The sequence below is a fragment of the Budorcas taxicolor genome, chromosome 11 (genome assembly GCF_023091745.1).
Source record: "Budorcas taxicolor isolate Tak-1 chromosome 11, Takin1.1, whole genome shotgun sequence".
Classification (NCBI taxonomy): Eukaryota; Metazoa; Chordata; class Mammalia; order Artiodactyla; family Bovidae; genus Budorcas; species Budorcas taxicolor.
In genome coordinates this window covers 28904805-28921719 of record NC_068920.1, presented here as the reverse complement: position 1 = coordinate 28921719, position 16915 = coordinate 28904805, and the positions used below count along the sequence as shown (strand labels likewise).

The 16915-nt window shown below is 42.2% G+C and overlaps 3 protein-coding genes and 1 pseudogene across 3 annotated transcripts in view; 2 read left to right on the top strand and 2 right to left on the bottom strand.

Moving 5' to 3' along the window:
* LOC128055176 (uncharacterized) overlaps positions 1 to 16915 on the bottom strand; it is a 61678-nt gene that overhangs the window by 25127 nt on the left and 19636 nt on the right. The window contains exon 3 of the mRNA XM_052647589.1: positions 11023 to 11381. Coding sequence (XP_052503549.1) covers positions 11023 to 11381 — 359 coding nt within the window. The remainder of the gene's footprint in view (positions 1 to 11022; positions 11382 to 16915) is intronic.
* On the top strand, positions 4379 to 6758 carry H1-2 (H1.2 linker histone, cluster member). Its single transcript, XM_052647594.1, has 2 exons — positions 4379 to 5037; positions 6101 to 6758. The coding sequence occupies exons 1-2, from the start codon at positions 4400 to 4402 to the stop codon at positions 6150 to 6152; spliced, it is 690 nt and encodes a 229-aa protein (XP_052503554.1). The 5' UTR covers positions 4379 to 4399; the 3' UTR covers positions 6153 to 6758.
* On the bottom strand, positions 12330 to 12718 carry LOC128055199 (histone H2A type 1-D-like; annotated as a pseudogene).
* On the top strand, positions 13072 to 13452 carry LOC128055208 (histone H2B type 1-B). Its single transcript, XM_052647621.1, has one exon. It carries the CDS (start codon positions 13072 to 13074, stop codon positions 13450 to 13452), a length of 381 nt encoding a protein of 126 aa, XP_052503581.1.

Genomic DNA, 16915 nt, shown 5'->3' with positions numbered 1-16915 from the left:
CTGATGTCTTAATTTCCCAGTTGGATTGGTAAGTACTTTAAGGCAAAGGTATAACTGGCACAAGAACACTTTTTGGTTTTATTCTTTTTTCTCACAGTGGTTTGTGTCTTTTATCAGACTTATCAAACTGTATGATAATATGCTTGTCTGTGTCAGTCTCACCACATATAATTCCTTAAGACAGACACTTTGCTTGGCTGATCTCTGCCTTTATCATCTCTTCTTGTGTCCTTTGCTTAACAAGTGCTTAGTAAGTATATGAGAAAAGCTCATACATGGCATAGTGATGAGCTGGGAAATAAAAACCAAAAGTATGTCCTAATAAACCTATCAAAATTTGTATGTCCTTGTGTCCTCCAAAATAGTCATTGTATAAGGCCCTATGTTTATTCTGATTAAGGCTACTTCCCCATATGTATTTTCATCTTGGGCTTTATAACTGCCTTCATTAGAGGCCTAAACTGAGGTATATCTGCTATTGATAAATCATTTTGAGTGTAGTTCTGACTTTTTGAAATCATTAAAAGTTATTTGAAAACAAGCTTGAAGAATAAGGTGCCTATTAATGCCCTAGTTTCTTGTGTCACTTTATGTGATTCTAACAGCATTTCTAAAATGTTAGGTAAATATATTTTCCCATGCAGTGTTCCTTTTATAATAATCTCCATTTATTTATTGAGCTTCCACTATGTGCTTTACTATTATGGTTCTCTGTGGAGTGTATTTTGACAATGTGCCAGGGAAAAAGATACAGAATCTTTAGTCTCAGCCCAAAGTTTCCTTGGTGAGTTAGGAAAAAGCACGTTTAATCACTCCCAGTTGGGGCTTACAACAAGCAGTCAGAACTCTATTCTGACAAAGTAGAAGGAGGAAGTGAAAGAAAAATCGATTGTCAGTCCCTGACCCATACACCTGTCCCAACCACTCCTTTCACTCTCCTTTGAATGCATCTTGCTGTTTGAGCCTCTCTCTCCAGCTCCATTTGCACTTGACAGTCTGTTTTGCATCTTTAACTTTGTCCATCAGCTTTCCAGATCTGAAGAAGATGAAACAAAATTAGCCAACTCATAATATTCAGGATGTGTGTAAATACAATTTATTGCAAGGCAGATATTTAACTCTGTCCTCAGTTTATGGCTGGCTATTTTGAAACCATCAATTTTGAGTGGAATGACCACACCCTTAATCTGAATTTTCCCTAGAGCTAATTTTAGTAGGACTTCTTTTTGCTCACGGGCTTGTTCAATCTTATTTCAAAGCCTGAAACTTCCTGGAACATCTATAGGCTCTAAGGTCACTTTAAAGCAAATGGTCAAAAAATTTTGTATATTCCCATCTTTTAGAATAGTTTCTAAAGATTCTGATTCAGAGCCTGTAGGACAAACTAACCAAATGTCAAAGTATAATTTTCAAAACATGACTCTCATACAAAGACTGTGCATAGTGAGCTTGTACATGGGTCAAAGAATGATTTAAGTATTAATGACAGAACTAGCAGAATGACAAAGGTAGGTCAAAGCAGGATACAGGAGAATGAAATATGTTCAGGGCAAGAAAGAATGCTGGAAAGCTGAAAGATCAGATACAAAATTGGTTAAGGTCCTATTAGGCAATACAATCATAACTTTGGGGGTTATCTTTTCTACTAGAAAGAACTCATTTGCATCTCCACTGTACAAAACCCTTATTAGTGTATCAATCTTCTGCAAGGAAAGGTCTAATTTTATATAGTTTGAGCCTAGTCAAAAAGTAAATATTAAGTTAATGTTACCTTTTCTAAAGCCATGCTGTTCCATATGAAAGTTGTCAGTCATATGTGGTCATTGAGCACTTGTAATGTGGCTAGTCTGCAAATTTACAAATGTAAAATACACACCAGAGTTTGAAGATTTGCCCTATAAAAAAATAGAAATGGTCATATTTGTTGAAATATCAATTACATATTGAAGTGATACTAGTTTGGATACACTGAGTTAAGTAATATACATTATTAAAGTTAAATCTACCTGTTTCTTCTTACTTTTTTCATTGTGACTGTTAGAAGGTTTAAAATTATGTGTGTGACTTACATATCCACATTTTATTTTATCATATAACATGGCCTTGGAACCAGAAGTGGACTTGTGGAGAATTCTCTAATACAGCTTGAAAAGACAAGAAGAAATATCTTGTTTTTTTACTTTTCTCAGTACTAGTTGCAGGGATCTAGAGAAAGTCTATGTGTTTTTCTGCCTCTGATCTGCTCTATATGGCTAGGAGGTTAGGAGCAAGAATTTGAGTGGCTGGTGTCTGATTCTGGACTTTAGATTTGCATACAGAGATGTGATTTGATTGATTAAACCTGAGTAGTCATATCAGAAAACTGAATCACAGTAATCAAATTTACAGGTTGCTGATTTGCAAAAGCGAAGTGAAAGTAGCTCAATCCTGTCCAACTCTTTGCGATCCCATGGACTATACAGTCCATGGAATTCTCTAGGCCAGAATACTGGAGTGGGTAGACAGTCCCTTCTCCAGGGGATTTTCCCAGCCCAGGGATCAAACTCAGGTTTCTGGCAGTGCAGGTGGATTATTTACCAGCTGAGCCACCAGGGAAGCCCGATTTGCAAAAAGGGACACCAATTTCTACTGAAGGGAAGTTCAGTGACATGGTAATGAAGACTACATAGCTCTTTTCCTGCTGGTTATGCACCCTTAGCTGAGTTTCAGATGAACAGGCGGTTCACTGCACATAGAATCAGAACAAATTGCATGTTCTTGTTTTATTTTTTTGCCAAAATATATTTGTATGATGAAGGTGCTTTAGTTGGTCATACACTTTCAGTGAGTTCTTACAATTCCTATGCCCAAAGTCACACTGATGGATGGCAGGTCTAAAGTGATTTTCTATGGCTGCTAATTCACCCATCACTAATCTTATTAGGTTGCTAATTCCCAGAGGACATGACCAGTAGTAGACATAGTTTCCAAATGTTGAAAGAATGTTATCCAGTGAAATCATGGGGTTATCCTTAGTCTAAAAGAAGATGCCTCATGTTTCATTTATCATTGAACTTAATTTATCACATTTTTTGATTATCACATCTAAGACTGATGTCTTTAGTACATACTTCCTTCTAGATGTAGTAGTATAGTGAACTTCAGAATAGAATACATACAGTCAGTTTTAGAGGGGATAAAAGGTGAGCTTATCAGCAAAAAGTGGCATAATAATTTATTCGTTCTAATTACTTTTCCTCTATGTCTGTTTAAAATTTTGTCATTTCACGATTTCTATTTAAAATCTCTAGTTTATCTTAAAAGTCAAAAGTGTGTCTTGTCAGTTGCTTTATTTCCATCTATATCTTTGAGTTCCCAGTTAGAAAGTGTCCTGTGCCATGGCATATGTTTAGATATTGTTACTGGAAGTAATCTAGAATTTTCATGTGCTGAAATTCATTTCTTTATTACAGCATACAAAACTAAATAAATGCTTGCTTTCTTTGAAAACCGATCATCTAAATGTCCCTCACTGTTAAGTCTATTGAGGGTTATTTGTAGGCTTAAGAGGGTCTTCTTTCTTCCCTCATTATCCCTATTCTTGCGGGCCAGACCCCCCGCCTTGCACAACCCAGAGGGGAACCTGAAAGCTTTTAAAAAACAGCCCAATTTCTCGCCTTTGGAGAAGTGAAAAGAGTGCCCCGCCCCCATCTATGAAAAGAGGGATTTGATAGAGTTTCAACGTCTTCAAATCAAAGATTTAAGTCTCTAACCCCCCATCACTCAGGACCCCCCAAGGCTTACGAACCCCCTCCCATCCCGCTTTAACTGCTTTGGACTGGCCCCAGAATCCTGGTCCCAGTCCACAGTTCCTGTGGGTCTGTACGCAGAATTCACAGAGGACCTGTGTTACTTCCCTTGCGAAGAAATAGAATTATGGTGAAAATTTTGGTGGAAACCATTTCGTTTTTGGTCCCAAAAGAAGAGAAGCATGTGCCCAGCCACCCCTGAGAAAAAGAACTTTCAGGGGCAAAGGAGCGAACAGGTAATTTAGAAGAAAAACAGAAAGTGGTCTCCGACTGCCCAGGACTTCCCTAGGAGTTGGGGGAGTTGGGGACGCCTGGACGCGTAGTATTTGTAATTGTGAACAAAATAAATGGAGAGCACGAAGCCTGAGGCTTCTCGGATCCTTTCCTGACCAAATTCAGGTGATTTGGTATAGGGTATTTTAATATTTTCCCCCTTTTGTGAAGTAGAACAAACACAACTTGGGCGCATCGCGGCGGCTCAGAGCCTGCCAGCCAGGCGGGCGACCGGAGCACCAATCAGCGCGCGCCTGCGCTCTATATATACGGCGGCCCGGCCCAAGCGTAGCTTCATCGGCGCTTTGCCACTTGTACCCGAGTCCTAGATCTTCACCATGTCGGAGACTGCTCCTGTTGCTCCCGCTGTCGCACCTCCTGCGGAGAAGACCCCAGTTAAGAAGAAGGCTGCCAAAAAGCCGGCTGGGGCGCGCCGCAAGGCCTCCGGGCCCCCGGTGTCCGAGCTCATCACCAAGGCTGTCGCCGCCTCCAAGGAGCGAAGCGGCGTGTCTCTAGCTGCGCTCAAAAAGGCACTGGCGGCTGCCGGCTATGATGTGGAGAAGAACAACAGCCGCATCAAGCTGGGTCTTAAGAGCCTGGTGAGCAAGGGTACCCTGGTGCAGACCAAGGGCACCGGGGCTTCCGGCTCTTTCAAGCTCAACAAGAAGGCGGCCACCGGGGAGGCCAAGCCCAAGGCAAAGAAGGCGGGTGCGGCCAAACCTAAGAAGGCTGCTGGGGCGGCTAAGAAGCCCAAGAAAGCTACGGGCGCGGCCACCCCAAAGAAAACTGCTAAGAAGACCCCGAAGAAAGCGAAGAAGCCGGCCGCAGCTGCTGTGACCAAGAAAGTGGCCAAGAGCCCCAAGAAAGCTAAGGCTGCCAAGCCTAAGAAGGCCGCTAAAAGCGCAGCGAAAGCGGTTAAGCCAAAGGCCGCCAAGCCCAAGGTTGCCAAGCCCAAGAAGGCTGCACCCAAGAAGAAGTAGGTTGTTAAATCATCTGCTTCTAAAACCCAAAAAGGCTCTTTTCAGAGCCACCACTGATCTCAAAAAAAAGAGCTGTATACTCGTTCTTGTGCTGTGTATTCTATGCTCTCTAGACTTTATTCAAGGGTAGGTTTGCGCGGGAGTTGTTGCAGATGGCTGGCACTTCCCAAGGGAGCACGGCAGAGTGGTTGCTGTGAGTTTGCAGAGTTTGAACCCATTCCTCTGGGTTGCCCCTTGCCCTGCGGTGTTTTCTGTCAGCCTCCTGGGCAGCAATTGCAAGCGCTTTCCGCAGGCTTGCGTACTTGGGATTTCCGCCGGCCCCGCCCCACTCCTGTGAAGAGCAAAAACAACCACCACTAAACCCAGCCAGTTTCAGTCTTACGGGATATTCCGATTGGGCTAAAAACTCATTCAAAAGTCCCGCCTTGCTCGCCGGTTGGCTCATTCCTCCAGCCTGTGATTTTTCATCCTGTTTTTAATTGGACGGTGACTGTCTTCCATCTGTGGTCTCCTAATGTTTTTTTTTTCGGTTGGGTTAGCCCTACTTGCTTGATTGATAGAGAAATGTGTCGTATTTCGGACGTTTTCCACTTTCTCAAAAGTCAACTTGCTCTCGTGGGGGCGTTGGTATTCAACCCAGGGCAAGAGAGTGGGTCCTGACGCCGTCGCCTCGCATTCTTAATTCCTGTTTACTCTGGCAGCAAAGAAACGTTTGAAAAATGCTATAGCGGTGGCAGTGATTCTTTCACCAGAAGCAAAGCTGGACCAGGGATCTTTCTGTTCCTTGCACCTTTTAACTTTATAAGCAAATGTGTGATGATTTGACAGCATAAAAAACAGCTTTTAGTCGGCCATTTTGTCCTGGCCGGCCAGTCAAGGACCCTCCTTTTCGGGAACCTCGACATCTGAAAATCGTAGATGCTTTAAACGCTTTTTTGTGCAATCCAAATGCTTCTACGCTAAGTAGAAAAAAAAATGTAGACTGGTAAAGTTTTGAAACGTGTGTATATGGGACTGGGTGGCCTTTTTAATAAAGGGCTTTTTTTTTTTTTTTTTTAGTAACAACGTTGTAAGTGGATTCTTTCATTTTCATGGCATTTCCCCTGGGTAGAGAATTTCTCAAGACCGTTTACCAGGGAAGGGGCTTCTGCAGACCTGCAGCTCCAGTTTTTCAACCACAAGGACGAATCTGTGAGTTAATGTTAATTCCTACATTAGTGGTAGGGGCCACGGAGTTCATTCCTAGTCTTAGTCACTGTATGGAGGAACCGAAAGGTCTAGTGGATAAAATGCGTAGAATGGTAACCAAAGTGCAAAGAAAAGCAGAGATGAGAGATGTATAGAAAAGGTTGCAATGTCTGTATTAAAGACACCTCCTGAGTTCCTGGTTCTTTGAGCTGCCTGAACTCCTGCCACAGGGGACCTTTCCACTGAGCTCAGGTTGGGTCAAGTTGCAATAGCAGAAGACCTAATAAAGACACTCCAAATCAAATCACAGTTATGGCTTGTAGTAATAGCACCATGTTCTTTTATGTTCCTATTTTCTGTCAAATAATTTCATTTTCACATCCACTCTAAGAGACAGGGGGTGAACCAACCTAAGCGAAAGTTGATTCTCTTTTCTCTAAACCTCTTGTGAATGCCCTTTTGTGGTGTAAATTTATTGGGTTTATATAGTTGATCCTAACACCGAAGGTTTCCTGCAACTGTATTTGCATAAATGAAAGATGTTCTTTACTTTCAAATAAAACATATTCATCAAAAACAAATACAACTATTCTCTAATAAGGCTGGAGGGAAAGTTCATTCACAGAGAGCTCCTTTCAGTTCAGTTCAGTTCAGTCGCTCAGTGGTGTCCAACTGTTTTCGACCCCATGAATCACAGCACACCAGGCCTCCCTGTCCATCACCAACTCCCGGAGTTCACTCAGACTCACGACCATCGAGTCAGTGATGCCATACAGCCATCTCATCCTCTGTTGTCCCCTTCTCCTCCTGCCCCCAATCCCTCCCAGCATCAGAGTCTTTTCCAATGAGTCAACTCTTCGCATGAAGTGGCCAAAGTACTGGAGTTTCAGCTTCAGCATCATTCCCTCCAAAGAAATCCCAGGGCTGATCTTCAGAATGGACTGGTTGGATCTCCTTGCAGTCCAACGGACTCTCAAATCTCTCATTTCACCTAGTCTTTAGATAATCTTCAACAGTTTCCTCAGTTTTATCCAAGTTCTTAAATTATGTTCCCTTCCCTCACTGTGAGGGAAGTTTACATAGTTGACTGACTGGGGTCTAATAACCCATTCATTTGAATCTAAAAATTAGCTAGTTTAACAAAAAGTCCCTTGTCACAATTTGGTTTATAAAACCTAAACTTTAACATTATTAATATCATTTTCAATATTCACTTATTATAAAATATTGAGAACAGCATTAATATACTTTAATTGGCCAAAATGGCTGACTAGCCAGAAATGGCAATGAATACTGCATAAACTGCTGACTGATAATGAAAATTCATGAAATTTTCATGTATGATAGAAACGTAACAGAAATTAAAGTCTCCTTGTAAATCATTATTCTACTTCTTTCTGTACATACTCAGTGCTTTCATGCTGAAAAAGTAAATATCTTATTACTTCCCCTAGGCAATGCTCTAGGTATCATATTTTCTGTGCTTGAGGGAGATATAAAAGGTAACTTTGTGTTTCAAATCCATGCCAAAGAGAAACAGGCCCAGTACTAGATATGATTACATCATTAAAGAATTTCAGAAGGGAACAGGGATTTAGAGCACAGTGGTAACAGCAATAGTGTTTTGAAGTAGCTTTTTTTTTTTTTTCTCTTTTGGACGTGTCATAAGGCAAGTGGAATCTTATTTCGCTAACCCGGAATCAAACCCATGCCACCCTGTAGAGAGTACAGAGTCTTAACCACAAGACTGCCAGGGAAGTATCAACATCTGGCATGTCTTGAGCACTAATTTACAAGGTGTCAAGCACTGTTGCTGAGCACTCTTCATTTATTTTCAAACACATTCTTGTCACAGTGCTTTGAGGTAGGTCCCATTATTACTGAGGCTTGGTCACATTAAGGACATAACTATTTACTTTCTGATCAGTAAACCAGTATAATAACCCTCCATGAGGAGTGCTATTCCTCCAAAACATGGTAAAGAACCACATATGTCTTAAAATTTTTTCTAGTAGCCACATTTTTAAAAAGTAAAGCAAGTAAAATCATTTCAATAATATTTAACCCACTAAAATAAAAATATTATTTCAATATGTTAGGTAAAAATATTAGATTTTTAAATTCTATTTTTCATACTCTTTGAAATGTGGCATGTATTTTACACTTCAGCTCATCTCAATTTAGACTAGCCAGTTTCATGTGCTTAATAGACACAAATGGGTAGTGGTTACTGTTTTGAACAATATAGTTCTATAGTGGGAGAAAGCAATGGCACCCCACTCCAGTACTCTTGCCTGGAAAATCCCATGGATGGAGGAGCCTGGTAGGCTGCAGTCCATGAGGTTGCTAAGAGTGGGACAGGACTCAGTGACTTCACTTTCACTTTTCACTTTCATGCATTGGAGAAGGAAATGGCAACCCACTCCAGTGTTCTTGCCTGGAGAATCCTAGAGGTGGGGGAGCCTGGTGGGCTGCCATCTATGGGGTCGTACAGAGTCGGACACGACTGAAGCGACTTAGCAGCAGCAGCTCTATAGTAAATACTGAAAGGAAGACACAGGAAAATATTTACCCTGAAGTAGAATTTAGACGTTTCCAAGGAAATAACTATGATGACCTGGTCCTGAAGTCTAAGACTAAAGATCATAAAGTACACTTGGTTATCCCTAGCATCTGACGTTTCTTCTGGCCACCCTGCCCACCTCACCTCATACCAGGCTTCTGACCACAGGAATCTGATAACAGATTTTAGCAAAAGCCAGGCCACTGCAGGCCCTCCCTGTTCATCCGGAGGCAGCCCATTCTCCAAGAGAGAGTTTCTGTTGAGGAAGAAACTAGGTCTGATCATCCATTTCTGGATAACCTATTTTATTGATCAAAAATATTTAGTTTGGGTTTGGCGTGAGACTTGCTGGCAACGATAACTTCCTCCTCTATTCAATAGAGACAGTGAGAGAACTTGCCTTTCAGGGTTGTAGCAAGTGTTATATACAATAATTTAGATCAATTAGATCATGCAGTACTTGATCCATGGAAAACTCAGTGTTAGTTATTAGACTGACTCTTCCAAGGAATCCATGGTTTTATTTTCTTCCTTGCATAAGGACCTCTCTAAAGGTGGTGATATTCAGTACAGAGTGGATCAGTAACACCTGTAAAGTTGTCCCAGAGAATTTACCTGGACTGAAAGTGTTCCCATTGCTCGGAGTTGACTTTATGTCCTCTCAATGAAGTTTCTTCTCCTGGTATATCTTTTTGAAAATGGTGCCATCATCCAAAGCATCATGCAAAGCAGTGCTCTATCCCAGATTACTGAGAGTCATCCAAGACCAGTGATTCTCAACAGGGTACTCTGCTGAAGTATGGTAGAACCGAGAAGTAGGAGGGCAGGGAAGGCCATATGTAATTTGGAAAAGCATAGCCAGTGCTGAGACGCAGATTTACCCTGAAGATATGAAACTCAAGTGTCAGACTCTGTACTTCCAAGGCCCTGGAAGGGGCCCCTGGGAGTATAGTCTGTTCATGTGCTCTTATTTAAAAGAAATTCTTTTAAAAGTTGGCATGTTTTAATTAAGGCTGGTTAAAACCTTTATTTCCACTCAATGTTCTCTTCTGTTACAATTCACCTTTGTCTGATTATGTTGGGATATTGATGCGAATATTTAGGACTTGAGAACATTTACTGAATCTAAATTTTGTTTGGGGTTAATGAAATATATAAAGTGATGTGTAGATTTGTTCATATATAGTTCACTTGTTGCTAGCCAGTCTGATCTAAGAATGTCTTCAGGGAATACTACTTATCACTGACAAAAAGTGAAATTGAAAAGTCTTGTCTGACTGTTTGCAACCCATGGACTTTAGTCCCCCAGTTTCCTCTGTCCTTGGAGATTCTCCAGAAAAAGCGTACTGGAGTGGGTTGCCATGCCCTTCTCCAGGGGAATCTTCCTGACCCAAGGATAGAACCCGGGTCTCCTGCATTATAGGTAGATTCATATATCCGTGTGCCCAGTCATCGGAGTAAGTACATAGTGGAGAACTGAGATGTGAAATGTATAAAGCAGAAGCTAGTCTTTGAAGAATTCTTCCAAATTTTAAAACTCACATATGAAAATTTGACAGGGGATTTTCCAAATTTGAAAGCAAGCCTTAAAGCGTTACTTGACATTACTTGTAGTGCTTTAAAGCTGACATTCTTCTCTTAAGTTATCAAGAGGATAAAACAAATTCTGATCGATCATCTTAAGTGAATACTGAATTCTCTCCCCACTGTTGACCTAATATACTCTAAGGAAAATATTACTGAACATTTTCCTTTAAAGATGGAACCAGAGTATGCCATCAAAAATATAGGCAAATAAAGCATTATAGTTTTGTATTCAAGTTAGTAACTGTGGCATTGTCCTGAGTTATGTCAGATACGGTTCTTTAAGAAAACGTAATGTTCTCTCACCTACCTGGTAACTTTGTAGTTATAGTTACCACGTCTTATCACCTGTAGGCCTCAGGAATCGGCCTATTCCATCGGGTACGTTATACCTCTAGACGTGAATATTTAAGACCCTCTCTAGATTATTCAATAGCTTTTATGAACTACCTGTGCTTTCCACCTTTCCGTAATTTGTAATGTCTCACTGACAGTGTTACAGTTACTTTAGATGAAATTGTAGGTGGCTCTAAAAAGAGCCTTTTTTAAGTACAGAGGAAACAAGTTTATGCCCTCTCCCCGCGGATGCGGCGGGCAAGCTGGATGTCCTTGGGCATGATGGTGACGCGCTTGGCGTGGATGGCACACAGATTGGTGTCCTCGAAGAGCCCCACAAGGTAGGCCTCGCACGCCTCTTGCAGCGCCATCACAGCCGAACTCTGGAAGCGCAGGTCGGTCTTGAAATCCTGCGCGATCTCGCGCACCAGCCGCTGAAATGGCAGCTTACGGATCAACAGCTCCGTGGACTTCTGGTAGCGGCGGATCTCTCGCAGAGCTACCGTGCCGGGCCGGTAGCGGTGCGGCTTCTTCACGCCGCCGGTGGCTGGCGCGCTCTTGCGGGCCGCTTTAGTGGCCAGCTGTTTGCGCGGCGCCTTGCCGCCGGTGGACTTGCGGGCGGTCTGCTTAGTACGAGCCATCACAAATGGGTGATCACAAACCAGAGGTCTGGTACAAGTGCAGGTAGTTGCCTTTAAATATAGTTGGAAACATTCTGATTGGTTTCGGAATTTTTCAAAAGTACCGCGCGATAAAACCATTGGCTAAAAAGTGACCGGGAGAGACCGGTTAATTAAGAGAGAATCTGATTGGATGAATTACTTCTACACCTATTTTCAGAAGCCTTTTTTTAAATCTAGGCGACCTGAAGGAATTTTCCTAAATTGTTTCATCTTATTGCCAACTTCAATGTACATAACGAGCCATTTACCCACCATGTTAACTTTTGACTCAGTATACGGGTGGGACCTGATATTCTTAATTCTTGACACGTTCTCAAGATTGTCAGTATTTCTGCTCCAATCCTAAATTGAGTACAATTGTTCTTTCTCCCCTACAGTTGGGTCAGCTTTAAGTAAATCTCGAACTACCAGGACTACCACTTTCTAACTTTGGTCATCAGATCTCCCCTAATTCTGAGTTTATCTTCTGTAAAACTACATGCCAGGGTCCCTGGGTGGATGATTTTAAAAAATCACATGCATGCAAAGGTGGAATTGATGACATATATACACTGGATCCTGATAAACTTCCATCGGGGGCGGGGGGGGGGGGGGGCGGGGGGAATTGTTTTAAAATTTTGAAAGCAAAGGCAAGAGAAAACTAATCTTGGCAAGAGTAACTGGTTCTTATTATCCTCAAGACTAAGTACTGCTCTAGTTTCCCTTTCTCTTTATAAAGGCCCTTGTGGATTACAAAGGTTTCGCCAGCTATGCACTAAAACAATGCTTGTGAGAACATTTCCAGAGTCTTTATTTTAATGTCATTAGTCTTTTTACAAACAATTAACCACCTACGCAGCATAACCTGGCTACCAGCTTTTTTTTTTTTTTATGAAAATGTGGATGGCTGTGAAAAGAGTCTTTAAATAGTAAAGTTTCTTCTTTTGTCTAGGCTTTACTTCCCCTTCGCCTTGTGGTGACTCTCGGTCTTCTTGGGCAGCAGCACCGCCTGGATGTTGGGCAGGACGCCGCCCTGAGCGATGGTGACTTTGCCCAGCAGCTTGTTCAGCTCCTCGTCGTTGCGGTTAGCCAACTGCAGGTGACGCGGGATGATGCGGGTCTTCTTGTCCCGGGCCGCGTTGCCGCCAGCTTCAGAATATCAGGCGTCAGGTACTCCAGCACCGCCGCCAAGTACACCGGAGCGCCGGCTCCAACCCGCTCGGTATAGTTGCCCTTGCGAAGCAGGCGGTGCACTCGCCCTACTAGAAATTGTAAACCAGCCCGGGAAGACCGAGTTTTGGCTTTAGCTCGAGTTTTACCTCCTTGTTTACCACGTCCAGACATAGTTACTTTGTAAAACTCAACAGCAAAACTTGTGAGCAGGAAAAAAACCCTGGATGACCAAGGCGGGAAAAAAATATTTTTTTAATAGACAGTAGAGGGATGCGCCAGTTAGGTCTCCTACTGGTCAAAAGTATGATGGTTTTCTATCCAATAGAAAGAGAAAATTGTGTATCCCTTATTTGCATAAACCCCTCCCTCCAGGCCTTAGTGAACCTGTACTGATCCTACCCAATCAAAAGTGAGAATTCTTCATTCCTCATTTACATCGAAGCGCTATAAATACCTGGTTTTTTGAACTCATACTGCTAATCTTAATCGCCGAGGCTACTGTCTAACGTTTCTACGGCAAAACAATGCCTGAGCCGTCTAAATCTGCTCCGGCTCCTAAAAAAGGCTCTAAGAAAGCCATCACTAAGGCACAGAAAAAAGATGGCAAAAAACGCAAGCGCAGTCGTAAAGAGAGCTATTCTATTTATGTGTACAAAGTTCTGAAGCAGGTCCATCCAGATACTGGTATCTCATCTAAGGCCATGGGTATCATGAACTCCTTTGTGAACGACATTTTCGAGCGCATCGCGGGCGAGGCGTCACGCCTGGCGCATTACAACAAGCGCTCGACCATCACATCCAGGGAGATCCAGACGGCCGTGCGTCTGTTGCTGCCCGGGGAGCTGGCCAAGCATGCTGTGTCTGAGGGTACCAAGGCCGTCACTAAATACACCAGCTCCAAATGAGTGCCTGCATAGGCAGTTAATCCAAAGGCTCTTTTCAGAGCCACCCACTTTATCGAAGAAAGACTATGACTGCCTTTTTCTCGCGCGGTAAATGCAATTCTGTCCTATTGATTTAAGCATCTACATCTACTCTAGTGGGGTTAATAGTTGAAGCAATTTTGGAGCCAGAACCTCTAACTACTTGAAAAGTATCTTGGCATTAAAGAGACATTCCCCAAAAGACACATCTTCCCGTATCCCATGGACTAAGCATCCAGATGCTTGGAAATGCTCACTCTTCAAGAGGCCTGTTAAAATTTTTGATGGTGATTACAATTTTCCTCCCGGGTAAGGAAGTGGTTGGGGGGATTTCAGCGTCTCGATCCTCAGGGCATCTTTATGCAGGTTGTCTTTTCAGGGTAGGTTGCGGGGAAGGCAAATCAGTGGGGTTTTCTCCCTGTTATTGGGGAAACTAAGCAAAATCACCTGTCGTTCCTTTAGCAAACCGCGGACACTTTTATAAGTATTAACTCAAACTCTGCACATGGTTGAAAGAGATTTTCTAATTTCTCATTATAATTGCATAGTGATGGAAACAGCCCATGTAAAGCCGTTTCCATTTTTCTTGCATTCCTGATATCTGGGTTCCAGTTTCCTGGGTCATTTACCTTCCTGGGATGGCACTAGAAGGGGTTGAAAGTGTGGCACTCCCAATTCGAGGAGGGGAAATGGTTTGAATTTTCTGACCTCTCCATCTGGTGTCACCTCATTTGCAGACTAGGAGGGCCCCAGGTGGAGAGGAAGGTGTGCTAATTTTTCTTGGGAAATTTTTTTAAAAGAACATACTACTCCCAAAATAATCCTGATAGGAAGGGCCTTGGTTGTGGAAAAGGAGTCAGTGGGGCTGGATGAGGGGAAGAGCCATGAAAAGTCAGCGGTTGACTGCATATTAAAAAGGTAGGGGAAAGTCTTTGGTTTATGAGCACCATATTTAGGTGACATACATGAATGTGTTTGGATAAGGAAATAAAAACTCGAAGTAGAATTTCTCAAAAAGACCACTTTTAAATTTTGAAGTTAAATGAACTTTTCCCAGATCCCAGACAAATTAGGTGACTGCTATATGAGAAGACTTCCCTGTCTCAGCATACATAAAACATAGTTGTGAAAGAGAAGCTTGTCTTAGAAGTTAAAATTCTTGGTTTTTAGATTGTAACCCCCTCCACTCATCTCTGGGGGAAAAAGAAAGAAAAATTGAACTCAAGCTGCAGTTTCAGAATTGCTCTCTGGAGGGATGAGATCTTGGTGGTAATATAATCTCAGCCTCTTCAAAATTATCTCCTGGGATAGAACTTATTATTTGCCTGCTTGCTTGCTTCTATCTTCCTTCTCCTTGCCCGTTCCTTTCTTCCTAATAGTTGATATTTTACAGAACTATATACAGTCAGCAAAAACAAGACCAGGAGCTGATTGTGGCTCAGATCATGAACTTCTTATTGCCAAATTCAGACTTAAATTTAAGAAAGTAGGGAAAACCACTAGACCATTCAGGTATGACCTAAATCAAATCTTTTATGATTATGCAGTGGAAGTAAGAAATAGATTTAAGGGACTAGATCTGATAGAGTGCCTGATGAACTATGGATGCAGGTTCATGACACTGTAGGAGCAAGACCATCCCAAAGAAAAAGAAATGCAAAAAAGCAAAATGGCTGTCTGAGGAGGGCTTACAAATAGCTGTGAAAAGAAGAGAAGTGAAAAGCAAAGGAGAAAAGAAAAGATATACCCATTTGAATGCAGAGTTCCAAAGAATAGCAAGGAGAGATAAGAAAGCCTTCCTCAGTGATCAGTGCAAAGAAATAGAGGAATATAATAGAATGGGAAAGACTAAAGAGCTCTTCAAGATCATTAGAGATATTAAGGAAACATTTCATGCAAAGATGGGCTCAATAAAGGACAGAAATGGTATGGACCTAACAGAAGCAGAAGATATTAAGAAGAGGTGGCAAGAATACACAGAAGAACTGTACAAAAAAGATCTTCACGACCCAGATAATCACGATGGTGTGATCACTCACCTAGAGCCAGACATCCTGGAATGTGAAGTCAAATGGGCCTTAGGAAGCATCACTATGAACAATGCTAGTGGAGGTGATGGAATTTCAGATGAACTATTTCAAATCCGAAAAGATGATGCTGTGAAAGTGCCACACTCAATAGGCCAGTAAATTTGGAAGACTCAGCAGTGGCCACAGGACTGGAAAGGTCAGTTTTCATTCCAAGCCCAAAAAAAGGCAATGTCAAAGAATGCTCAAACTACTGCACAATTGCACTCATCTCACACACTAGCAAAGTAATGCTCAGCATTCTCCAAGCCAGGCTTCAGAAATACGTGAACCGTGAACTTGCAGATATTCAAGCTGGATTCAGAAAAGGCAGAGAACCAGAGATCAAATTGCCAACACCCGCTGGATCATGGAAAAAGCAAGAGAGTTCCAGAAAAACATCTATTTCTGCTTTATTGACTATGCCAAAGCCTTTGACTGTGTGGATCACAGTAAACTGTGGAAAATTCTGAGAGAGAGGGGAGTACCAGACCACCTGACCTGCCTCTTGAGAAACCTGTATGCAGATCAGGAAGCAACAGTTAGAACTGGACATGGAACAACAGATTGGTTCCCAATAGGAAAAGGAGTACATCAAGGCTGTATATTGTCACCCTGCTTATTTAACTTCTATGCAGAGTACATCATGAGAAACGCTGGGCTGGAAGAAGCACAAGCTGGAATCAAGATTGCCGGGAGAAATATCAATAACCTCAGATATGCAGATGACACCACCCTTATGGCAGAAAGTCAAGAAAAACTAAAAAGCATCTTGATGAATGTGAAAGAGGAGAGTGAAAAAGTTGGCTTAAAATTCAACATTCAGAAAACTAAGATCATGGCATCCATTCCCATCACTTCATGGCAAATAGATGGGGAAACAGTGGAACAATGGCTGACTTTATTTTTGGGGGCTTCAAAATCACTGCAGATGGTGACTGCCACCAGGAAATTAAAAGACTCTTAGTCCTTGGAAGGAAAGTTATAACCAACCTAGACAGCATATTGAAAAGCAGAGATATTACTTTGCCAACCAAGGTCCGTCTAGTCAAGGCTATGGTTTTTCCAGCAGTCATGTATGGATGTGAGACTTGGACTGTAAAGAAAGCTGAGCACCAAAGAACTGATGCTTTTGAACTGTGGTGTTGGAGAAGACTCTTGAGAGTCCCTTGGACTGCAAGGAGAACCAACCAGTCCATCCTAAAGGAGATTGGTCCTGGGTGTTCACTGGAAGGACTGATGTTGAAGCTGAAACTCCAATACATTGGCCACATGTTGCGAAGAGCTAACTCATTTGAAAAAACCCTGATGCTGGGAAAGATTGAGGGCAGGAGGAGAAGGGGATGACAGAGGATGAGATGGTTGAGTGCGTCACTGAC

What these genes read in the sequence shown, in the direction of transcription:
- H1-2 (XM_052647594.1), top strand. Translation starts at nt 4,400, where the DNA reads ATGTCGGAGACTGCTCCTGTTGCTCCCGCTGTCGCACCTCCTGCGGAG. An exon ending in AAGGCTGCACCCAAGAAGAA is followed by an intron (nt 5,038 to 6,100) that starts GTAGGTTGTTAA and finishes TTTTTTTTTTAG; the next exon opens with TAACAACGTTGTAAGTGGAT.
- LOC128055208 (XM_052647621.1), top strand. Translation starts at nt 13,072, where the DNA reads ATGCCTGAGCCGTCTAAATCTGCTCCGGCTCCTAAAAAAGGCTCTAAG.